The sequence below is a fragment of the Ranitomeya variabilis genome, chromosome 8 (assembly GCF_051348905.1).
Source record: "Ranitomeya variabilis isolate aRanVar5 chromosome 8, aRanVar5.hap1, whole genome shotgun sequence".
Taxonomy (NCBI): Eukaryota; Metazoa; Chordata; class Amphibia; order Anura; family Dendrobatidae; genus Ranitomeya; species Ranitomeya variabilis.
In genome coordinates this window covers 218,517,302-218,542,803 of record NC_135239.1, presented here as the reverse complement: position 1 = coordinate 218,542,803, position 25,502 = coordinate 218,517,302, and the positions used below count along the sequence as shown (strand labels likewise).

The 25,502-nt window shown below is 54.9% G+C and overlaps 2 protein-coding genes across 4 annotated transcripts in view; one reads left to right on the top strand and one right to left on the bottom strand.

Annotated features, from left to right (window-relative positions):
• Positions 1 to 25,053, top strand: part of RNF123 (ring finger protein 123) — a 107,288-nt gene extending 82,235 nt beyond the window's left edge. For all 3 annotated transcript variants that reach the window (XM_077277212.1, XM_077277210.1, XM_077277213.1), the window contains 11 exons: positions 827 to 914; positions 999 to 1,086; positions 1,159 to 1,243; positions 2,373 to 2,512; positions 2,594 to 2,782; positions 13,603 to 13,678; positions 13,754 to 13,838; positions 21,685 to 21,815; positions 23,779 to 23,873; positions 24,162 to 24,247; positions 24,791 to 25,053. In XM_077277212.1, coding sequence (XP_077133327.1) covers positions 827 to 914; positions 999 to 1,086; positions 1,159 to 1,243; positions 2,373 to 2,512; positions 2,594 to 2,782; positions 13,603 to 13,678; positions 13,754 to 13,838; positions 21,685 to 21,815; positions 23,779 to 23,873; positions 24,162 to 24,247; positions 24,791 to 24,890 — 1,163 coding nt within the window. In that variant the 3' untranslated portion in view covers positions 24,891 to 25,053. The remainder of the gene's footprint in view (positions 1 to 826; positions 915 to 998; positions 1,087 to 1,158; positions 1,244 to 2,372; positions 2,513 to 2,593; positions 2,783 to 13,602; positions 13,679 to 13,753; positions 13,839 to 21,684; positions 21,816 to 23,778; positions 23,874 to 24,161; positions 24,248 to 24,790) is intronic.
• Positions 19,185 to 20,805, bottom strand: AMIGO3 (adhesion molecule with Ig like domain 3). The gene has a single exon (XM_077277214.1). It carries the CDS (start codon positions 20,795 to 20,797, stop codon positions 19,334 to 19,336), a length of 1,464 nt encoding a protein of 487 aa, XP_077133329.1. The 5' UTR covers positions 20,798 to 20,805; the 3' UTR covers positions 19,185 to 19,333.
• Positions 25,054 to 25,502: the final 449 nt, after the last annotated feature.

Genomic DNA, 25,502 nt, shown 5'->3' with positions numbered 1-25,502 from the left:
ACTGAACCTTGTGGGACTCCGACAGATAGGGGGTGAGGTGAGGAGGTGGTGTGTGAGTGGGAGACGCTGAATGTCCGGTCTGTTAGGTATGACGAGATCCAGGATAGGGCCAAGTCTGATGCCAAGGAATGAGAGGGTCTGTAATAATAGGGAATGGTCCACTGTGTCAAAGGCAGCCGGCAGGTCCAGGAGGAGGAGGAGGACAGAGTAGTGTAGAACGCAGAGGACAGGTCCAGGAGAAGGAGGACAGAGTAGTGTAGAACGCAGAGGACAGGTCCAAGAGGAGGAGGACAGAGTAGTGTCGCTTGCTCTTGGCGGTTAAGAGGTCGTTGGTGACTATAGGTAGGGCAGTTTCAGTGGAATGGTGTGACCGGAAGCCAGATTGTAAGCGGTCAAAGAGGGAGCAAGAAGAGAGATGGGAGGACAGTTATTGAGCCTTAAGAGAGAAATGATGTTCCACTATGAATATTATCATTGATTTTCTGTTACATGCTTTGTTTTCAATTGTTCACCAATGTGTTTTCTTGGTTCCCTCGTTTACTTCCCCTGATCCGCTCCTTTCGAGGTCTGACGTAACGGGTGTGAACCGCGTCGAGTACAATCCCAGCCCCCGGCCTCCGGCTCTCATGGTCTCAGCAGCTTGGTGCTCTCGTTTTAAATGGACACAAATAAAGAAATGTGATTTTATTCCTGGACGCTGGATTCCTTCTTCACTTTCATTCGTGCAGTATGAGCGTCTGGCAGAGACGTAATCCGGTGTTTCAGCGTCCCGAGCGCACTGCACTCATCACACGGGGGAGCTGAATGGACTTTCCTTATTTCATAGACATCAAGGACTCCCTGATGCAGGCGCTGGCGAGCTACGTGTGTTACCCGCACTCCCTGCGGGCCGTGGAGCGGATCTCCGAGGAGCAGTGAGTCTGGGGGTCCGGTCATGGGTTTGGGCTGATCCCCTCTCCGGCCCGTGTGCTCACTAATGGGCGGCGTGGTCTCTGCAGGCAGATCAGCATGATGAGGAATCTCCTGGCTCCGTACGAGCAGCGGCCATGGGCGCAGACCAACTGGATCCTGGTCAGACTCTGGAGGGTGAGTGAGGGGTGATATTATTGGGTGGGTGGTCTCCCGTCTTCCCTGTGTGACCCCCGGTCTCCTCCTCAGGGCTGCGGTTTTGGGTATAGATACACAAGACTCCCACATCTGCTGAAGACCAAACCGGAGGACGCCAACCTGCCGAGCCTGCAGAGTGAGTGTGGGGGTCCGGTGTGCTCCCCCCATGTGAGTGAGGGTCCGGTGTGCTCCCCCCATGTGAGTGAGGGTCCGGTGTGCTCCCCCTTTATGTGAGTGAGGGTCCGGTGTGCTCCCCTTTATGTGAGTGAGGGTCCGGTGTGCTCCCCCATGTGAGTGAGGGTCCGGTGTGCTCACCCCCATGTGAGTGAGGGTCCGGTGTGCTCTCCCCATATGAGTGAGGGTCCGGTGTGCTCCCCCTTTATGTGAGTGAGGGTCCGGTGTGCTCTCCCCATGTGACTGAGGGTCCGGTGTGCTCCCCCTTTATGTGTGTGAGGGTCCGGTGTGCTCACCCCCATGTGAGTGAGGGTCCGGTGTGCTCACCCCCATGTGAGTGAGGGTCCGGTGTGCTCCCCCTTTATGTGAGTGAGGGTCCGGTGTGCTCCCCCTTTATGTGTGTGAGGGTCCGGTGTGCTCCCCCTTTATGTGAGTGAGGGTCCGGTGTGCTCCCCCCATATGAGTGAGGGTCCGGTGTGCTCCCCCCCCATGTGAGTGAGGGTCCGGTGTGCTCCCCCTTTATGTGAGGGAGGGTCCGGTGTGCTTGTCCCCATGTGTGTGAGGGTCCGGTGTGCTCCCCCTTTATGTGAGTGAGGGTCCGGTGTGCTCACCCCCATGTGAGTGAGGGTCCGGTGTGCTCCCCCCCATGTGACTAAAGGTCCAGTGTGCTCCCCCTTTATATGAGTCAGGGTCCGGTGTGCTCCCCCCATGTGAGCGAGGGTCCGGTGTGCTCCCCCTTTATGTGAGCGAGGGTCCGGTGTGCTCCCCCCATATGAGTGAGGGTCCAGTGTGCTCCCCCTTTATATGAGTCAGGGTCCGGTGTGCTCCCCCCATGTGAGTGAGGGTCCGGTGTGCTCCCCCTTTATATGAGTGAGGGTCCAGTGTGCTCCCCCCATGTGAGTGAGGGTCCGGTGTGCTCCCCCCATGTGAGTGAGGGTCCGGTGTGCTCCCCCTTTATGTGAGTGAGGGTCCGGTGTGCTCCCCCCATGTGTGTGAGGGTCCGGTGTGCTCCCCCTTTATATGAGTCAGCGTCCGGTGTGCTCCCCCCATCTGAATGAGGGTCCGGGGTGTCATGTTGCACTGTTTTGCAGAGCCGTGCCCGTCCACACTGCTGCAGAGCCACATGGCGGAGCTGCTCCGCAAGGACCCAGAATTGGCCTCCAGCTTCCTGAACAGCGTCCTGAACCAGCTGAACTGGGCGTTCTCCGAGTTCATCGGGATGATTCAGGAGGTGAGGACGGGGGCCGGGGGGCCGCACATGGAGATCTGCTCCGTTGTCCTGGGACTTGACTAAGCTCCGTCCTCTGCGCAGATCCAGCAGGCGGCCGAGCGCTTGGAGAGGAACTTTGTGGACAGTCGGCAGCTGAAGGTCTGCGCCACGTGCTTCGATCTGTCAGTCAGTCTCCTGCGGGTCCTGGAGATGACGGTCACCCTGATCCCCGACATCTTCCTCGACTGGAGCCGCTCGTCATCAGAACTTCTCCTCCGACGCTTGGCTCAGGTACGAGGGAGCGTCACCCACGGCACAGTGTACAGAGGCTGATAACAGGGAGTAATAGACTAGGTCTTTTATCAACTAAAAATACTTTACATGACAATAACTAAGATACATTACAAATAACACAACAGAACATAAGAACAAAGCTCCAATCAGACGACAACAAACGACAAAAATCACAAAGAAATAAACCAGAAATGGAACACAAATGGAGAAAGTTCATGACCTACAAATCAGGGACGAGAAAGAAAAATTCCAATAAAAATAAAGAAAGCAAAACTAAAAGACAACAAACAAAATACTCATAACTACATGAATACCCCTGTAAAAATCATAAATAATAGTATAAAATCATGTAAGACCCCCGACCCAGCTTCATTCATACTACTATATACAACCCCAACTACATTCACACCGTCCTATATACAATATTATATACAATATATACACTATAAACACATTATACTAAACCAAACACTATACAACACCACAAACACAACAAAACCCTACTGGTCCCACTGCCTCACCTTACAGCCCCCCCCCCCTTACACCACCACATTCACCCCACAACAAACCTAAATACAATACAGTGTACAAAAATTTTTGTTTGTTTGTTTGTTTGTTTTTTTAATATATACACACACCTACTCTAACTATCCCGCCACCCCTGATCCAGCTCTGGCCACAAAGTTCAGGAATTATCCGAGCTAGGATCAGGCCCCAAAGTTTTTCCCCAGGCGGGGCCTGGGCCAGGCCAGATCAGTCTCTTATCACCGCCGTTGAAACCCCCCAATCCCCCCACCCAACCTAACTAAGACCCCCTATTATACACACTATGTACAATATATACAATACACTATAAACAACATATACATAAACCAACTTCACAACCTACATACTCACCACCCAAGGCTCAAGTTCGATGCCTGCAAACCTTCTATTCAGGGAACAGAGATACAAAACAAAAATCTAGGGTGTAAAGACATCAGCCCACCACCAGGATATAGGAGCGCTAACGGACTAAGGCACCCCGAAGGAGAAACCCCTCCAGAGATGGGCCGCCCTCCGGGCACCCAGTCTTTCGCACTCCAGAGAACGCACCTTCACCAGGGCACCTAGGATGCTGCTACCAACTTCACCTACACGGAGGATTTTACTCTGCGTCGTAACTAAAACTCGTGCGTTCCACGTGAAGTACCTGACCACTGCGCTGACTAAGAATAAAGTGGCTCGGTCCCTTCTCCCGAGGTCTCTGAACGCTCCATAGGCCCACTCGGCATAGGACAGAGAGGCCAGCCGCGGCCAACCAATGGAAGCGCCCACCCTGTTGTACACCTCTGTATTAAAGGGACAATGAAGCAGGAAGTGCTCCATGCTTTCCAGCATGGTAGCGCAAGCCTCACGGGGACTATTCCTGTCCACGGAGCTCCTGTGCTTCAAATTGTCCCTCACATACAACTTACCTTGGAAGCAGCGCCAAGTCAAGTCCCAATACTTCTTGGGGATCCTGCTAGAATTTAACAAACTTAACCCAACCTCTAGATCCCAACTCCGGCAGTCCTTGAGGACCAATGGTCTCTGAAAATGCGAAAGCAAGACCCGCATGTCGAGGAGTTTCCTCGGGAGGGACCTCACTTCCCACATTCCCAGAACCCACCGGCGCATCATTTTCAGAACCGGGGTAACATAAGCCGGGAGATGCCCGTGCGGTGTGCGAAGATCCTTCAATCTTCCCCCTGTCCCCCATTCCTGGAAGAAAGGCTGAAACCATCCTTTGCAGGAGAATACCCACGGAGGAGCCCTCTCTTTCCAGAGGTTTGCCACGTTAACTTTCAAAAAGGTGTTCACTAGAAACACCACGGGGTTCACCATATTCAACCCCCCTAGTCTCCTCGTGCGATAAGTGACCTCCCGTTTGACTAGGTTTAGTCTATTCCCCCATAACATCTGGAAGAACAGACTGTAGACCCGTGTCCAGAGAGGCTCCGGCAAGACACAGATTGGTCCACTCTTTGGGCGACACCTTTGAGTCTGCCTTCCCAGTTTTTCGTGGGGTAATCACCCTGGCCAAATTCGATGCCTAGGACTTTAGCATGTTCTTGGGGTTCGGGGAGGGTGTCCGGAAGATCAAACGCGGGATCCCCGCCTCCCAGCCAGAGACTCTCACACTTGTCCTGGTTGACCTTGGACCCGGATGCCTCCGATTAGCTCTCCACTTCTGACATCACCACCATCGCCTCCTCTTGCGAAGAAACAAAGACGTTGACGTCATCCGCGTAGGCCACTACCCTCAGGATAGCCTCCTCCATCCTCACCTCCGCCAACGGTCCACAATCAACCCTTCTGAGGAAGGGATCGATCGCAAACGCGTAAAGCAAAGGACTAAGAGGGCAGCCCTGGCGGACACCAGATCCCACCCCGAAAGGTTGTCCAATCCACCCGTTTACCAGAGGGAAAGTCTCAGCCCCTACGTACAAGGTCTTAAGCCAGTCCACAAACCCTCCCTGCAGACCATACCTCAAAAGAGTGGACCAGAGGTACTCGTGGTCGACCCGATCCAAGGCTTTTGCCTGATCCAGGGTCAGCAAGAACCCCTTCCAAAGGCCCGCCCTGCCCCGCTCCACGGCCTCTCGGACACCCAGAACAGCACTGAAAGTGCTACGGCCAGGAACGCAACAGTGCTGGGCCTCCAAAAGGAGCCGCGGTGCAAACTTCACCAGCCTGTTGAAGAGTATCTTAGCCAAAACCTTCCTGTCCACATTGAGAAGTGATATGGGACGCCAATTCTCAATGCGTGACGGGTCCTTACCCTTTGACAAAATGATCAGAGCCGACCTCCTTAATGATCTCGGCAGAGTGCCCGAGGAGAGACACTCATTAAACACCTGAGTCAAGAGGGGGACCAAGGAGTCCCTAAAGGTCTTAAAGAACTCGGATGTTAAGCCATCCGGACCTGGTGATTTTTTTGGGGGCCTGAGCCCATCGATCGCCAGTCTCACTTCCTCTTCTTTGATCGCTTCTGCCAAACCACCCAGCGAGAGGTCAGCCCCTGGCTCAGGAACAGCTTCATCCAGGAAAGCCGACATCCTGTCCCGATCCAGTTCCTTCCTTCCCAAGAGGTGCGAGTAGTATGAACTGACGACCTCCAAGATCCCTGATCTGGACCTTCTCAGGGATCCCGTACTGTCCATCAGCCCGGTCACTATCTTACTATTCACTGACATCTTGCAGCTTCTGTAAGGGTCGGGCGAGTAGTACTTCCCGTAGTCCCTCTCAAAAACCAAAGATGCGTGCCTATCGTACTGACACCTCTTTAGCAAGGATTTCACACTGGAGATCGCCTTGCGGCTACCCCCAGTCGAGACAAGATGCTCGAGTTTCCTCCTCAGGCTCTGATACAGGCGATCCCTGTTCAGGCTTCTGAGGTTCGAGAGTTGCAGGAAGAATCTCGCCACCCGATGTTTGAACATCTCCCACCACTCAGACTTAGTGTTACTTAGGCCCAGCAGCGGTACCTGGCTCTGAAGAGATTCCTCGAAGGACCGTCTTACAGCTTTTCCTCAAGGAGTGACGAATTCAGCTTCCAATAACCTCTTCCCATCCGAGGAGTCTCTGTAACGCTCAGAGAAAACATAATCAAACAGTGATCGGAGAATTCCACCTCCACAACCGACAACGGCGAGGAGACGGCATCCTCCTTCAAATAAAACCTGTCTAACCTAGACCTGCACTGACTACCTCTAAAAAAAGTGAACCCCGCGTGGCCTGTGTTGTGCCGGATGTGGACATCCACCAGGCGTGCCTCACTTACTATCCTATTTAGCGCGACGCAATCGTAAGCCAGCCGGTCTCCGGAACCTCCTCTATCACAGGGTCTCGTGACGTTGTTGAAATCCACTCCAAAGACCACCTGCCGACTCGAAAATAAGAAAGGTTTGATCTTCATGAAGAGACACTTGCGGTCCCACTTGGACTGGGGACCGTAGATGTTAATGAGCCGAAGCTCCTGTCCCCCCATGGAGACATCTAGGATCAAGCATCTCCCCATTTCTAACTCGATCAATCGTCTGCATTCAACCGCTGCGGTCTTAAAAAGGACCGCCACCCCACTATACGGCTCGGCCGCAAGAGACCAGTAGGAGGGCCCGTGCCTCCACTCCCGCCTTGCTTTATGCATGGTTGATAGGTCAGTCAACCTGGTCTCCTGCAAAAACAAAATGTCGGCGTCAAGTTGGCCGAGAAAATTAAAGGCCGTGTACCTTGCTGCTTCTGACTTTATGCTGGCAACCTTAATGGTTGCCAGCGTCAATGAGGTGGGTGCCGCCATCATGATTGATTGAATTAGATAGCCTTTTTCTTCCCACCACCAACAGTTTCACCCTCTTCCTCTGACAATGATGAGTTTTTAGTGCGCTTAAGACAAACAGACTCATCCATTCTCTCCTTACATACACTCTGGCCCTTGTCTGGTGGTCCTGAGGTAGTCCCCCCCCAGAAGGCTTTGTATTTGCCCCCTGAGAAGAAGACCCAGCGACCTCCTGAGCCCCAACAACCTTGTCCGCTACCTCCGGCCCCGGGTCCCCATCGCCCCCCTCTGGAGGGGAGTCCTGGAGGGCCCGGAACCGGTTAGAGAGATCCACCAGAGAGGGGCGGCTGGACCTTCCAATGGCACCTGGATCAGGGCTACGGAGTCAGAGGGGTCGCACTCCAAGGAGGAGGCTCGAGGCCCGGACCCCCTCTTATCCTTAGTTGTTTTCCTGTTACCCTTTTTCTTTTGCTGTGACCACTCCCCCTCTCTCTCATCCAGACTGTCACCGGATGAAGGTTCCTGGGCAGACATGGCGTCCTTTTGCTCCTCTCTTTCAAGTCTCTTGACTTCCTCGCTCAATTCGCCGTCTTTAGGATCCTCAGCTGCAAGTGAAGCACCAGGGTCCGAGTTCAGGGTCATTACTCCCTGCCCCCTTTTCCCATGGCGCTGCTCCTGCCGCCTGATATTGGATGGCGGCAGCCTGCTCCTCACCGGTTCCCTGCCTCCTCCGCCTCTGCTGGTCCCTTCACCGGCGAGATTAGTCCCGGCTTTCGCCTGTCCCGCACTCGCCGCTTTCAGGACCGCATTGGCAAAGGAACGCGGACAGCGACTGAACGGGTGACCGAGGTCACCACACAGGTTACACCTAATCCTGCCACAGGTAGCAGCAAGATGGCCGAGGTCCCCACACAGTGCGCATTTCTGGGTGGTACACTGCGCACTGAAGTGTGTGGGGCTGCCGCACCTGTGACAGACCTTAGGCTGCCCCCGGTAGAAAATCAAGATCCTGTCCCTCCCCAAAAATGTTGAGGAAGGGATATGGGTAACGGTGTTTCCTGAAACCTTCAATTTCACCATGAAGGTCCAGGCTCCTGACCAGATACCATGCTCATCGAGGGTCTTCTCGGGAATACCGACGATGTCGCCGTATCGTCCAACCCAGGTGGAGATGTCGACACAGGAAAGTGACTCGTTACTGGTCAAAACGGTCACCTTCCTGACTGAGTTCTGGCGGGATATTGCCACAGCGAGGAAACCCTGCCATTCGGGGCGACCCCGAGCCAGCTCATGGCGAGACCAGAAAAGCTCAAGGCCCTCCGGTCTCACGAAGCTGACATCGAAGTAGGAGGTCCCATAGGGATGGATCAAGGCAAAGATGTCATATGCCACGAAACCCATCCCCAGCAGGAGCTCAGCAACCTTTGACCGATCAGGACAGGCATCCTTGCTTACCCACTGGAGACGGGCCACGTTCCTACGGTTACTCCTCTGCCCCGGTGTCGGCAGAGACCAGACAGTCTCTGCCCCTCTGTCTCGGAAGGCGGAAAGACCGTGTCTCTCTATCCAGAAAGACAGATCAACCTCCCTCCCCTCTACATTGATGGAACTCTCCCCTCTCCTCAGGGCGTCCAGGAAGCGCTGCTGCAAGTCATCATCCTTAGGGTCACCAGACAAGGACGCACTACTACCCCCAGCAGTGACAGCCGCCGAATAGCTTGGGGCTGAAGACCCCGCCACCGCTGGGGGGGCAGCGGGACCACTACCTGCTTCCCCTCCACCAACACCAGTAAAGCTCTCCTCATTCACTCTGCCACTACTCCCATCATTGGCAACGTCACTACTCCCATCATTCACTCCACCAGTACTCCCATCATTCACTCCACCACTACTCCCATCATTCACTCCACCACTACTCCCACCATTCACTCCACCACTACTCCCATTATTCACTCCACCACTACTCCCATCATTCACTCCACCACTACTCCCACCATTCACTCCACCACTACTCCCATCATTCACTCCACCAGTACTCCCATCATTCACTCCACCACTACTCCCATCATTCACTCCACCACTACTCCCATCATTCACTCCACTACTACTCCCATCATTGGCAACGTCACTACTCCCACCATTCACTCCACCACTACTCCCACCATTCACTCCACTACTACTCCCATCATTGGCAACGTCACTACTCCCATCATTCACTCCACCACTACTCCCACCATTCACTCCACCACTACTCCCACCATTCACTCCACCACTACTCCCATCATTCACTCCACCACTACTCCCACCATTCACTCCACCACTACTCCCACCATTCACTCCACCACTACTCCCACCATTCACTCCACCACTACTCCCATCATTCACTCCACCACTACTTCCACCATTCACTCCACCACTACTCCCATCATTCACTCCACCACTACTCCCACCATTCACTCCACCACTACTCCCACCATTCACTCCACCACTACTCCCATCATTCACTCCACCACTACTCCCACCATTCACTCCACCACTACTCCCATCATTCACTCCACCACTACTCCCACCATTCACTCCACCACTACTCCCACCATTCACTCCACCACTACTCCCACCATTCACTCCACCACTACTCCCATCATTCACTCCACCACTACTCCCACCATTCACGCCACTACTCCCATCATTCACTCCACCACTACTCCCATCATTCACTCCACCACTACTCCCATCATTCACTCCACCACTACTCCCACCATTCACTCCACCACTACTCCCACCATTCACTCCACCACTACTCCCACCATTCACTCCACCACTACTCCCACCATTCACTCCACCACTACTCCCATCATTCACTCCACCACTACTTCCACCATTCACTCCACCACTACTCCCATCATTCACTCCACCACTACTCCCACCATTCACTCCACCACTACTCCCATCATTCACTCCACCACTACTCCCATCATTCACTCCACCACTACTCCCACCATTCACTCCACCACTACTCCCATCATTCACTCCACCACTACTCCCACCATTCACTCCACCACTACTCCCACCATTCACTCCACCACTACTCCCACCATTCACTCCACCACTACTCCCATCATTCACTCCACCACTACTCCCACCATTCACGCCACTACTCCCATCATTCACTCCACCACTACTCCCATCATTCACTCCACCACTACTCCCACCATTCACTCCACCACTACTCCCACCATTCACTCCACCACTACTCCCACCATTCACTCCACCACTACTCCCACCATTCACTCCACCACTACTCCCATCATTCACTCCACCACTACTTCCACCATTCACTCCACCACTACTCCCATCATTCACTCCACCACTACTCCCACCATTCACTCCACCACTACTCCCACCATTCACTCCACCACTACTCCCATCATTCACTCCACCACTACTCCCACCATTCACGCCACTACTCCCATCATTCACTCCACCACTACTCCCATCATTCACTCCACCACTACTCCCATCATTCACTCCACCACTACTCCCACCATTCACTCCACCACTACTCCCACCATTCACTCCACCACTACTCCCACCATTCACTCCACCACTACTCCCACCATTCACTCCACCACTACTCCCATCATTCACTCCACCACTACTTCCACCATTCACTCCACCACTACTCCCATCATTCACTCCACCACTACTCCCACCATTCACTCCACCACTACTCCCATCATTCACTCCACCACTACTCCCATCATTCACTCCACCACTACTCCCACCATTCACTCCACCACTACTCCCATCATTCACTCCACCACTACTCCCACCATTCACTCCACCACTACTCCCACCATTCACTCCACCACTACTCCCACCATTCACTCCACCACTACTCCCATCATTCACTCCACCACTACTCCCACCATTCACGCCACTACTCCCATCATTCACTCCACCACTACTCCCATCATTCACTCCACCACTACTCCCACCATTCACTCCACCACTACTCCCACCATTCACTCCACCACTACTCCCACCATTCACTCCACCACTACTCCCACCATTCACTCCACCACTACTCCCATCATTCACTCCACCACTACTCCCACCATTCACTCCACCACTACTCCCATCATTCACTCCACCACTACTTCCACCATTCACTCCACCACTACTCCCATCATTCACTCCACCACTACTCCCACCATTCACTCCACCACTACTCCCATCATTCACTCCACCACTACTCCCATCATTCACTCCACCACTACTCCCACCATTCACTCCACCACTACTCCCATCATTCACTCCACCACTACTCCCACCATTCACTCCACCACTACTCCCACCATTCACTCCACCACTACTCCCACCATTCACTCCACCACTACTCCCATCATTCACTCCACCACTACTCCCACCATTCACGCCACTACTCCCATCATTCACTCCACCACTACTCCCATCATTCACTCCACCACTACTCCCACCATTCACTCCACCACTACTCCCACCATTCACTCCACCACTACTCCCACCATTCACTCCACCACTACTCCCATCATTCACTCCACCACTACTCCCATCATTCACTCCACCACTACTCCCACCATTCACTCCACCACTACTCCCATCATTCACTCCACCACTACTCCCACCATTCACTCCACCACTACTCCCACCATTCACTCCACCACTACTCCCACCATTCACTCCACCACTACTCCCATCATTCACTCCACCACTACTCCCACCATTCACGCCACTACTCCCATCATTCACTCCACCACTACTCCCATCATTCACTCCACCACTACTCCCACCATTCACTCCACCACTACTCCCACCATTCACTCCACCACTACTCCCACCATTCACTCCACCACTACTCCCACCATTCACTCCACCACTACTCCCATCATTCACTCCACCACTACTCCCACCATTCACTCCACCACTACTCCCATCATTCACTCCACCACTACTCCCATCATTCACTCCACCACTACTCCCACCATTCACTCCACCACTACTCCCATCATTCACTCCACCACTACTCCCACCATTCACTCCACCACTACTCCCACCATTCACTCCACCACTACTCCCACCATTCACTCCACCACTACTCCCATCATTCACTCCACCACTACTCCCACCATTCACGCCACTACTCCCATCATTCACTCCACCACTACTCCCATCATTCACTCCACCACTACTCCCACCATTCACTCCACCACTACTCCCACCATTCACTCCACCACTACTCCCACCATTCACTCCACCACTACTCCCACCATTCACTCCACCACTACTCCCATCATTCACTCCACCACTACTTCCACCATTCACTCCACCACTACTCCCATCATTCACTCCACCACTACTCCCACCATTCACTCCACCACTACTCCCACCATTCACTCCACCACTACTCCCACCATTCACTCCACCACTACTCCCACCATTCACGCCACTACTCCCATCATTCACTCCACTACTCCCATCATTCACTCCACCACTACTCCCATCATTCCCCTCACCACTTCCCATCACTTTATTACCTGTATTGTCACCACCATTTGTCCCAGTGTTCTCTGCACCTTCCACAGTAACATCCATTCCTTCCTCCCTTGTGTCTGCCTTCTCTGCACTCACACCTGCTGGACCGGGGGAGGGGTGCAGCACCACACCCCATTTCCCTTGATCGGTGCTGGCTCTCTGTTGTGTCCCTGGAGCGCCCGGCCCCCCTATTACAGCAGTTTGCCCCCTATTGTCTTGGGCAGACTGTTCGTCAGCCGCCTGCCCTGTAGCCACAGACTTCGGGGGTTCAGTGTCTTGTTTGGGTGCCGAGGCACCCTGCTCCCACCTGGTGCGCCCACCTTTCGCTGCAACATGCTCCTCAGCCCTGCCCACCCCAGCGTTGGGCGGCTCAGCCGCAGTGAGCAGGGATGGAGTCTGCCCACACCGTCCCCCTCTCACAACGGCACTAACCGGACCACCTCACCTCTGAGGGCTCTTAACCTCTGGGAGGTCACAGGTTTCTCCTTGCTAGAGGCTCGGGTGTTCAGGATCCGAGCCACCCGCAGCTTCTCCTTCAGCCCGGTCAGTGCTTTGCCGGCGTCCTCATACTCACGTAGCATGGCGACCACTCGGGAGGAGAAGGTACTCGTGGACTCGCCGGAGCTCCTCTCCCCCCAGGATGTTCCTGGGCTCTCCTTCCTGGGGCCTGGGGTGCCCCTGTCTCCCTCTCTGGGCGGACGATGAGCCGTCTCAGGGTTGGTGCAGGTGGGTATGGTTCTTCTCACCCGTCCCGATCTCCTCCCTCCCGGGCCGGTTGCTGCTGCTGCTCTCTGTCCCCCAGTGTAAGAATCTATTTACACAGGACTGCTCGGCCCAGTAACCCCTGATGCAAGAATATATTTACATAGGACTGCTTGTCCCATTAAACCTTGGTGTAAGGTTCTGATTTTGTTCTCGGCCTCACTTTTTTGTTTTTTACCAGCTTCTGAATCAGGTCTTGAACCGGGTGACGGCTGAGAGGAACCTGTTTGACAGGGTGGTCACTCTCCGACTACCAGGTCAGTGAAGACCCCGTCCCCAAGCCCCCATTAACCCTGCACTTCCCACTAAGGCCGTGTCCTCTCCTCCACCAGGTCTGGAGAGCGTGGACCATTACCCGATTCTGGTGGCAGTGACCGGTATTCTCGTACGTCTGTTGGTCGATGGTGAACCCCGAGGGTGAGTCCTGACCCACGGCCTGGTGGGTAACGGTGGTCTTATGTGTGTAGTGACAGATGGGCGGCCGCCTCCACGATCGCCTGCAGCTGCTCGGATCGTCTGCAGTCTTATTACCTGACATGTGACGACAGAAGGTAGAGGTTGCAGAATATATTCCTGGGGTTCAGTGATTTGTTTTGCACTACTGCCCCCATCATCCTCAATGGTTTTCAGTACAGGCTGGGAGCTGTTGGCGTCTTTGGGATGGTGGGTGCGGACCCCACAGGATTCTGCCTGTAAGAAAATGAGAGCTGGGGGGATCCAGAAATCTCCCTGCCTTCACCAATCTGTGATGGAGATTACACAGTCACAGCTCTCTGGTGCCCCCTTACCCTCCGATAAACCTCCGATCCTGGCAGTGACGGATCAGAGGTATATATATATATTCACAATCTGGGACTGGAGATGTATATGCCGCCCTCACTGCCCAGTGCCCCGATAACCAGTATGTGACAGGGCAGCCTCTCCGGCGACTACTTATCCTAGGTGCAGTTCCCTGACTGACCTGAAGGTAAGGGGGCGCCAGAGAGCTGTGACTGTGGAAGCTCCCTCACAGATTGGTGACGGCAGGGAGGTATCTGTATCCACCGGCTCCTCTTGTGTGTGGTTCCCTTGCAACTTCCTAGTGGGAGGTCCAAATGGAACGACTGACGTCTCAACAGGTTAGTTGGGGCTGGACCGATGTGGAGAGTCCATGGAGCGCCCCCACGTGTAAGTATAGAAAAACTGACTGAACAGCCATCTAGTCTGAACTGGTGCATAACCAAAAAGTCTTACATAGCAAATAGATAATGGCTGCACTCAAGTTTATTGTGCTAAAGCAAGGAAATGTGCAATACATGAAATGTGAACAGCATAATGGCTTGTGAAATTTATGAAAAAACACATGAGATTTTTAGCACAAAATTTGGGCAATGGGGTACCCGGCACTGGGTCCTTCGGTTCTGTGGGGATGTCACGGTGGCCCGACCCGGTCCGTGGCCCTTCTGAGGGGCGTCCAATTAAAGGTGCAGTTTGTACAGTGTTCGTGACGCCACCTGTGGTGTTCGGTCAGGGTGACCGACGCTGCTAGGGGTCCGCTGGGGTGATGTGATGGCAGCTAGATGGTATACCTTCCCACAGGTGAAGTGTATCCCCAGGGCTTCCCAGTGTGTAGATAATGATGATGAATGATGTGAGGCGCAGGGAATAACGAGGACACAAGGTTGCAGTCTCTTTACCTTTTACTGGAAGCTTCAGCGTCCACAGTCCAGGGTACAGACCACAGGGCAGGCAGAGTCCGGCCGGTCCGAAGGCAAATCCAGAGTCCCCTTATCCAGGTGGAAATCAGTAGCCTTCCTACTAGCGCCTGGGTGTTGTAGTACCTCCCTGCTGAGCACCACGGGATAGTCCTCACAACTGTCGTGTATGTTTCTGTTCTCTCTCTCCGTCCCCCAGATGGTATGGATAGGACGCACCCGTATGACGGGGTAGGCCTGGAGTTATTTTATAGGGACCCTAGAGACACCCCTCTCCCACAATTTGCCTCCGTTGTCTTCTTAGGTATTAAGGTCAGGCAGACAACTTGGAATTGACTGTCCTGCCGGTCTCTGAAGTAATGCGTAGAGCCTATTACTCCCTCGGTGTTCCGGCCACCGGCTACGCGCCTCAGAAGGAGGCTGCCGATCTCGGGGCACGACTCCTCCCGGTATTATCTCCTTGTGCTGTGATCTCGTTTCTCACTCTCCACAACATACTTCGCTTCGTGTCCTTTCTTAGGATGCCACCGCAATGAGGTGCAGGCGCGGCTCCGTAACGTTCTATCTCTCGCTCTGTCTCTGTCAGGATCCCACCCCTGACAGGGACCTCTGTCTGCAGCTCAGATGTTCCTCCTTCTCCCCCTGTCTGCCGGACAGGTCCTCTCTGGGTCTCACCCAGGCAGCTTCTCTCCCTCTTCCTATCCATCCCACCAGTTTTACCCGTGTGTGAGGAGCGCCCTAATAGATAGAAGCAAGGCTCCCCCTGGTGGACTGGAGTGTGACGTGTAGTGTGTGACTGTGATACCTGGCAAGGTGAACTCCTTTAGTACCATCAGGCGCAATATCACTCCCCCTGGTGGAAGAGCGACATTACTGCAACAACCGGGACTCTGGGGCGCTGCATCCAAACTCGGGTCGGCTAAGTGGTTCTGGAGAGCCAGTCTCGATATCTCGGTATCTGGGACAGCTAAAAAGACGAGACACAGGGGTGCGTGCAGGGGGCTCCCACGGTTCTGGTGGTATATCGGACATAACCCTGAGGTGCACGGTACATAATTCATCTCTAGGTGTCGGTGCCCCTCGGTCTACGCTTTCCCTTGACAGCTGATTGATGCAGGGCTCCCAGCTCTGCTCCTCCTCGCCTTCATTAACATGTGGCCTCTAATCCTCTGGCCAGATGGCAGGTTCCTGTTCTTTTGGGAATTTGTGTACTTATCCCATAGTTGGGAGGCACAATTCAGGGGTGAAAGGAGATCTGCGGATAATCTATTGGGCCTGAAATTAATAAATGGATTCTCCCTCGTCACTCACACTGCCTTTATGTACAAAACATTTTAGCACTTAGATCTGGATCAGTGAGGATGTGCGCAAGGAGGCCGGTGAACTTCAACAACCAGGACCACCCCCAATACAAGGGCCGTGGGGTGTGCATATAATAATGGGCACACGTAACCCACGGGTTGAATATCACAGGGGAGGAGCCCGTAACCCACCACCATGGGGCCGAATGTTACCAAGAGGAGCCCGTAACCCACCACCATGGGGCTGAATATTACCGGGAGGAACACATAACCCACCACTGCGGGGCTGAATATTACTGGGAGGAACACGTAACCCACCACCACAATACCGAATATTACCAGAAGCACGTAACCCATCACCATGTGGCCAAATATTACTGGGAGGAGCACATAATCCACCGCCGTGGAGCTGAATATTACCAGGAGGAGCATGTAACCAACCACCACGGGGCCGAATATTACCAGGAAGAGCCTGTAACCCACCACCGCGGGTCCAACTATCACCGGGAGGAACCTGTAACCCACCACCACGTGCTGAATATTACCGGGAAGAGCACGTAACCCACCACCGCGGGGCCCAATATAACTGGGAGGAGCCTGTAACCCACCACCATGCTGCCAAATATTACTGGGAGGAGCATGTAACCCACCACCATGCCGCCAAATATTACTGGGAGGAGCACGTAGCTCACCACTGTGGGGCTGAATATTGCTCGGAGGAGCATGTAACCCACCACTTCGGGGCCCAATATCACTGGGAGGAGCCTGTAACCCACCACCAAGGGGCCGAATATTACCAGGAAGAGCATGTAACCCACCACCACGGGGCCGACTATCATCGGGAGGAGCATGTAACCCACCACCAAGGGGCCGACTATCATCGGGAGGAACTTGTAACCCAACACCACAGGGCTGAATATTACCGGGAAGTGCACGTAACCCACCACTGCGGGGCCAAATATCACTGGAGGAGCCAGTAACCCACCACCGCAGGGCCCAATATCACTGGGAGAACACTATAACCCACCACCACGGGGCCGAATATTACTGGAAGGAGTGTATGATCCACCACCATGATGCCGAATATTAGCAGGAGCTTGTAACCCACCATTGCGTGAACAAATATTACTCGAAGGAGCACATAATCCTCCACCATAGGGCTGAATATTACGGGGAGGATCCTGTAACCCACCACCGCGGGGCCAAATATTACTGGGAGGAGCACATAATCCACCGCGGGGCCGAACATTACTAAGAAGAGCACATAACCCACCCCCACAGGGCCAAATATCACTGGGAGGAGCATGTAACCCACCACCGCGGGGCCAAATATTACCAAGAAGAGCATGTAACCCACCACCGCGGGGCCGAATATCACTGGGAGGAGCATGTAACCCACCACCGCGGGGCCAAATATTACCAAGAAGAGCATGTAACCCACCACCGCGGGGCCAAATATTACCAAGAAGAGCATGTAACCCACCACCGCGGGGCCGAATATCACTGGGAGGAGCATGTAACCCACCACCGCGGGGCCAAATATTACCAAGAAGAGCATGTAACCCACCACCGCGGGGCCGAATATTACCAAGAACATGTAACCCACCACCGCGGGGCCGAATATCACTGGGAGGAGCATGTAACACACCACCGCGGGGCCAAATATTACCAAGAAGAGCATGTAACCCACCACCGCGGGGCCGAATATCACTGGGAGGAGCATGTAACCCACCACCGCGGGGCCAAATATTACCAAGAAGAGCATGTAACCCACCACCGCGGGGCCGAATATCACTGGGAGGAGCATGTAACCCACCACCGCGGGGCCAAATATCACTGGGAGGAGCATGTAACCCACCACCGCGGGGCCAAATATTACCAAGAAGAGCATGTAACCCACCACCGCGGGGCCGAATATCACTGGGAGGAGCATGTAACCCACCACCGCGGGGCCAAATATTACCAAGAAGAGCATGTAACCCACCACCGCGGGGCCGAATATCACTGGGAGGAGCATGTAACCCACCACCGCGGGGCTGAATATTACTAAGAAGAGCACATAACCCACCCCCACAGGGCCAAATATCACTGGGAGGAGCATGTAACCCACCACCGCGGGGCCGAATATCACTGGGAGGAGCATGTAACCCACCACCGCGGAGCCGAATATCACTGGGAGGAGCATGTAACCCACCACCGCGGGGCCGAATATTACCAAGAAGAGCATGTAACCCACCACCACGGGGCCGAATATCACTGGGAGGAGCATGTAACCCACCACCGCGGGGCCGAATATCACTGGGAGGAGCATGTAACCCACCACCGCGGGGCCGAATATCACTGGGAGGAGCATGTAACCCACCACCGCGGAGCCGAATATCACTGGGAGGAGCATGTAACCCACCACCGCGGGGCCGAATATTACCAAGAAGAGCATGTAACCCACCACCACGGGGCCGAATATCACTGGGAGGAGCATGTAACCCACCACCGCGGGGCCGAATATCACTGGGAGGAGCATGTAACCCACCACCGCGGAGCCGAATATCACTGGGAGGAGCATGTAACCCACCACCGCGGGGCCGAATATTACCAAGAAGAGCATGTAACCCACCACCGCGGGGCCAAATATCACTGGGAGGAGCCTGTAACCCACCACCATGAGGTTGAATACCTCACCGGTGACATCACATCAGCCGATGACCTCATATCGCCTGGGCAGTGACATTACTGGCGCACACATGAATCTAAAGACGTCTCTGCTGAAAGACTGCAAAACCTTTTATTAGTGTGAAAAGATGAACATGGCGGCTCCCGGGGCCCCGGCCGTCAGTCACTTCTCCCGTGAGACATGCGGGACGTTACGTTACAGAGAGGGGGATCCCTGCGCCCCCCATGCAGTGGACTCCGGCAGTCTCTATGTCTGTACGATCAGACAGTCTGAGAAGACGGAGCTGGCCGAGTCCGAATCTGACCGCAGCTGCAGCATCTTCGGGTTCTTTTCAGGTCTCCCTTCTTTGATTGGCTCCAAGAAGACAACATGGCGGCTGGTTCCCACTTTGCGGCTGTTAGGCCCCTCACAGACTGGAGGAGTCCCACAGAGTATGGAGGACTGAGCGCTGCTTTCCTGTGGGGGGCTGGGGGTCTGCGGGGGCTTCGAGTTGCAGAATCGGAAACATTGACATGGAGTCATGTAGAGGTAAATGAAGACCAGGACCAGGCTGACCACGCAGCCCAGGAGGGTGGTGAGGCCCGTGTTGAAGGACTCCACCTCATGCTTGGGGTAATGGATGGTCACATTCACCTCGTGTGTGGCGTTGTAGCTGAGCCGCCTGTTGACTGCGATGCACAGATACACCCCGGAGTGCCAGGGCTGCGCCCTCTGGATCTCTAGGCTGCCATTGAGGTGGATCCTAAAACTTTGGTTACTGGTTCCGGGAGGGAGGATGAAGTCGTAGGCGGGCGAGATCCAGAGGTAGGTGGTGTTCTCCTGGGGCAGGCTGGTATTGCAGGTCACCAGGAGCCTGCGCCCCACCAGAACCTTCAGTCCAGGCTCTGCAACTTCTTGCCCAAGTCCTGTGGAGCAATTGACAAGTCCGTTCTGAGCCTCCAGGGTCCGGACCACGGCCCGAGGATTCCCCATGTACAGGCAGGTGTGCTCCCGGGAGAAATGGAGGATGGACAGGAAGCCGCGCTGCCTCCAGCGAGTGAAGAGGGCATAGAGGGCGCAGCTGCAGGTCAGCGGGTTGTTGTGCAGGTACAGGCCGTTCTTGATGAAGGCGGGTAAAGCGGATATCTCCTCCAGGGGCAGCTCTGGGAACCTGTTGGAGGACAGGTCTAGGGTGCGGAGGTTTGGCAGTGTCAGGTTGTGGATGGAGCTGAAGGAGAAGCTGCTCAGGTGGTTCCAGCTCAAGTAGATCTTCTGGATGTTGCGGAGTCTGGTGAATGCTGCCTCCTCTACCTGCGCGATGTGGTTGTTGTAGAGCAGCAGCTCCTCCAGGCTGGGCAGCAGATGGAAGGCCGCCCCGTGGATGCTCTGCAGCTTGTTGGAGGACAGGTCCAGGTGCCTCAGGGTGGAGGCGTTGTGCAGAGATCCCACCGGCAGCCATTTGAGCTCATTGTGATTAAGACGTAAAACGAGGAGATAGGGGACCCCCGAGAGCCAGTTACTGGGCAGGAAGCTGAGGCTGTTGTGACTCAAGTCCACAGTAACAGACAAGGGTGGCAGGTTGTCAGGAACCTGGGTCAGAGCCGAGCTGCTGCAGCTCAGGAGGTCCGAGGCGCAGATACAAGCGGAGGGGCAGCTGAAAGCAGAGGAGCCTCGGAGCAGCAGAGTCACCAGGATCAGAGTCCATCCCCACGGGCAGCCGTCCATTACCATGGTGTCTGGTTACCTGGTTGTGGTCAGCAAGGACAGTCAGTGCTGTGCTGAAGGAGCCGCGGCCGCACTGGTGGTCATGACTTGGGAAAGGAGACGGCTCCGGGGTCACAAGCTCCACTGCTCGATAGAAGAGACCAGCGGCGTCCTCAGATTCTCCCGATTCCCACGGCGAAGATGAAGTTGCCAGCTGCTGCAGCTGAGGACTTTGTGGAGTTGTGATGCTGCCGGCAGCTCCTGTGTCTCTGCCGCCAGCTCTCGTGTCTCTGCCGCCCTCCCTGCCGCTTATTGGCTGTGTCTCTGATGTCCGGGGGGAGTCGCTCCCCGATCACGGCTCTTAATGGCTACTTTATCTCTTCTAGGGCCCAGCGTGGGAATGGAGCCGCGGCCAGGGGGCCGGCTGCGGACAGTAGCCTCTTGTCCTGGGACATTGGCTGGGTTGTAATGAAGATCATTAGTCCGAGCTGCCATCGCCGCACTGATCTGCTTCTCGGGGGTCCGGCAGAAGCTCGTAATTCAGGGAAAAACTGATCTATGGGGTGAAAATCCATCGGGAGCTACAGCATGAGAGGGGTTAATGATGAGGCTGTGGCGTATGATGGGTTAAAGCTGCCAGGGGCTGCAGCATGCGAGGGGTTAAGGCGCTGTAATGCAAGTGGCGGTCTCGCAGCAGATAATGGACGGATCGGAGCACTGGTCCCCAGGGCACCATTTTCTTCACTTCTGCTGCAGGAGACAGACCCAGAGCAGGAAATGTGATCCGATCTATCGGCGCCGACTCCTCGCTCCCTCACTATAATTGCAGCATCCCCTCCTGTACAGCTCATCCTGGAAGTACTGCTACTCCCATGCTCCTCAGTATGATCTCACCATCATCTCTCTCCCTCTAGGATCCAGCGAGCGACGAGCGTCTTACTGGCCGATCCCTGCTTCCAGCTGCGCTCCATCCACTACCTGCTGGGACAGAGCGAAGGCAGCGCGCCGCCGCCGGCTGACAAGAAGCACTTCTCCCTGCAGGCTTGTACGTAGCTGGTTGCCATATTTCCCGGAGCTGTGCCCCCCAGACAGGAAGGTCGGGGTGCAGGTCAGATATCCAAGCAACACGGAGACCGACCAGTGATCGGCGGGACATGATCGTAGTACAGAACATGGAGGGGCAGCTCTGCTACAGCTATGGACGGGTGGTGGGGTGAGGAGCCGTGGTGGGGTGTCTGTGAGAGACTGGGGTGAAGCAGATAATTATGTACATGGGGGGGGATGTAGGGGCGCGGAGTATAATCTACACGGGGGATGTAGGGGCGCGGAGTATAATCTACACGTGGGATGTAGGGGCGCGGAGTATAATCTACACGTGGGATGTAGGGGCGCGGAGTATAATCTACATGGGGGGATGTAGGGGCGAGAAGTATAGTCTACACGGGGGGATGTAGGGGCGCGGAGTATAATCTACACGGGGGATGTAGGGGCGCGGAGTATAATCTACACGGGGGATGTAGGGACGCGGAGTATAATCTACACGGGGGATGTAGGGGTGAGAAGTATAATCTACACGGGGGATGTAGGGGCGCGGAGTATAATCTACACGGGGGATGTAGGGACGTGGAGTATAATCTACACGGGGGATGTAGGGGTGAGAAGTATAATCTACACGGGGAATGTAGGGGCGCGGAGTATAATCTACACGTGGGATGTAGGGGCGCGGAGTATAATCTACACGGGGGGATGTAGGGGCGAGAAGTATAGTCTACACGGGGGGATGTAGGGGCGCGGAGTATAATCTACACGGGGGATGTAGGGGCGCGGAGTATAATTACACGGGGGATGTAGGGACGCGGAGTATAATCTACACGGGGGATGTAGGGGCGCGGAGTATAATCTACATGGGGGATGTAGGGGCGAGAAGTATAATCTACATGGGGGGGATGTAGGGGCGAGAAGTATAATCTACACAGGGGGATGTAGGGGTGAGAAGTATAATCTATACGGGGGGAATGTAGGGGCGCAGAGTATCTACATGAGGGGATGTAGGGGCGAGAAGTATAATCTACACGGGGGGATATAGGGGCGTGGAGTATAATCTACACGGGGGGATGTAGGGGCAAGAAGTATAATCTACACGGGGGATGTAGGGGCGCGGAGTATAATCTACACAGGGGATGTAGGGGCAAGAAGTATAATCTACACGGGGGATGTAGGGGCGCGGAGTATAATCTACACGGGGGATGTAGGGGCGAGAAGTACAATCTACATGGGGGGGATGTAGGGGCGAGAAGTACAATCTACACGGGGGGGGATGTAGGGGCGAGAAGTATAATCTACATGGGGGGGATGTAGGGGCGAGAAGTATAATCTACACGGGGGGGGATGTAGGGGCGAGAAGTATATACACGGGGGGATGTAGGGGCGAGAAGTATAATCTACACGGGGGGATGTAGGGGCGTGGAGTATAATCTACACGGGGGGGATGTAGGGGCGAGAAGTATAATCTACACGGGGGGGATGTAGAGGCGCGGAGTATAATCTACACGGGGGGGGGATGTAGGGGCGAGAAGTATAATCTACATGGGGGGATGTAGGGGCGCAGAGTAGAATCTACACGGGGGGATTTAGGGGCGCAGAGTATTATCTACATGGGGGGATGTAGGGGCGCAGAGTAGAATCTACACGGGGGGATTTAGGGGCGCAGAGTATTATCTACATGGGGGGACTAAGATGAAGGGGTGTGGAGTACTATGTTGGGGGGTTTATGAATTAGTCATCTGGTTTGGGGGGCACTTTCTCGCCCTAGTGTCTGGGTGCACATATTGTGACTTGGCTGGGGAGAATTTATTGGGTTTATTGCTAGAAGCGTCTTTCAGGAGAGTAAATGAGCCGAGGGTGCAGAGCAATCCCTGCACTGATTGACAGCTGAGTGCGGTGCCCGAGACCCCCGTAGTGTGTGGCCCCCGATGCGGCTTCATTACCAGGCAGCCTCTGTCTTGCAGACACTGATTACATTAATGCAGAAGAGCTGGGGAAGGTGGAGAAGATGCGGAGCCTCCTGAACGAGGAGTCCAAGCAGGCGGCAGCGAGCTGTCAGGTCAGTGCCCTGTCAGGTCAGTGCCCGGCGGCGGTGTTGGTGCTCGCGGCATCGGGTGCGCGCGGTGTCGGTGCTCGCAGAGGTGCGCTGACCTTTCTTGCTGATGAAGTGATCAGTTTACTGCAGATCGGCATAAAAATAGTTTAGTGTCCAGAATGTGATCCTCACATGGGAGCGAGTACTGCATTATTAATGGCCGCCTGCACCGTGCCGGCTGCTCGGCACCACGTGCACCCCCAGCGCAGGAGCCACGACACGCAGGCCTACCTCTGCCTTCTTCTGTTGCAGCCGACCAGCGAGGAGGACCTGTGCCCCATCTGCTACGCTCACCCCATCTCCGCCATCTTCAGGCCCTGCTCCCACAAGTCCTGCAAGTGAGTATGGCTGCTCCTCTGCGCCACTGCCGCGCCCTCCAGTAATTCCTACTTTTGGAGAGAGTTTGTAACCAGGTTTTTGCCACGTCATCTGTTGTGCTGGAATCAGGAGCTCTGCCCCTACTTCATGCTGCGATGCATCATTTACTGGGCTGCTCGCTGCAGTCTCTCAGCAGATTATCCCTGGCGGTAGAGTAATCTGCTGCCAGGTCTCCTCTATATAACCCCACCCACATCACTGATTGGCAGCTCTGTGTACACTGTGCATAGGCAGAAAGCTGCCAGTCAAGGGTGTGGGTGGGATTATAGAGCTGCCAATCAGGTGTAGGGGTGGGGTCACACGGAAAACTGCCAATCAGTGGAGTAGGCGGGGTCACTGTTTTCAGCATTCAGAGCAGCATTCAGAGCACTGCTAGATCTGCAGCCAGTGTAACAGGGATGTGATGGGAGCCGCAGCCGGCGGCCCAGTACGTGGCACAGGGCTGGAATCAGGGTCTCTGCCACAGATTCCTTGTAATGTGTTGCTGGTTTAACCCTTTGTAGAGCGTGCATAAATCAGCATCTGATGAACAACAAGGACTGTTTCTTCTGTAAAGCCACCATCACGGGTGTGGAGGACTATGAGAAGCCCCCCGGCCCCTAGCACTGCACAGCCCCTCAGCTGGGAGGACGAGTGTACAGCTGACGCCGTGTGCCGCGCCCCGCTGTCTCTGGACGATGCTGGGAGATTTGCGCTAATGTGGTTTTATGATTTCTGTGTAAAGTGAGCGGCCACAAACCTGAAGATTAAATTATTTACCCACCGCCGTGTCTGCGTCATCTCCACCGCCGTCACCCACGCATCGCCGCTGGCACCCTCACTGCGCAGCACAAGTCACCCCCACTGTCACCCACCCCGCGCAGCATGCACTATCGCCGTCGGCACCCACACCATGAAGTACGCATCATCGCTGCTGTCACCACGAAGTACACACTGCGTCACTGTCACCGTGCAGCGTGCATCACGGTCGCCAGCAACCACGCACCACCGGCGCCGCCGCCACCCAACCTGCTCAATGCACGCTACGTCACCCTCACCCATATCGCGCAGCACGTCTGCCGCTGCCATCACATACGTCACCCTCACGGCGCAGCACGCACTACCGCCGCCGGCACCCACATCGCGCAGCACGTCTGCCGCTGCCATCACATACGTCACCCTCACGGCGCAGCACGCACTACCGCCGCCGGCACCCACATCACGTCTGCCGCTGCC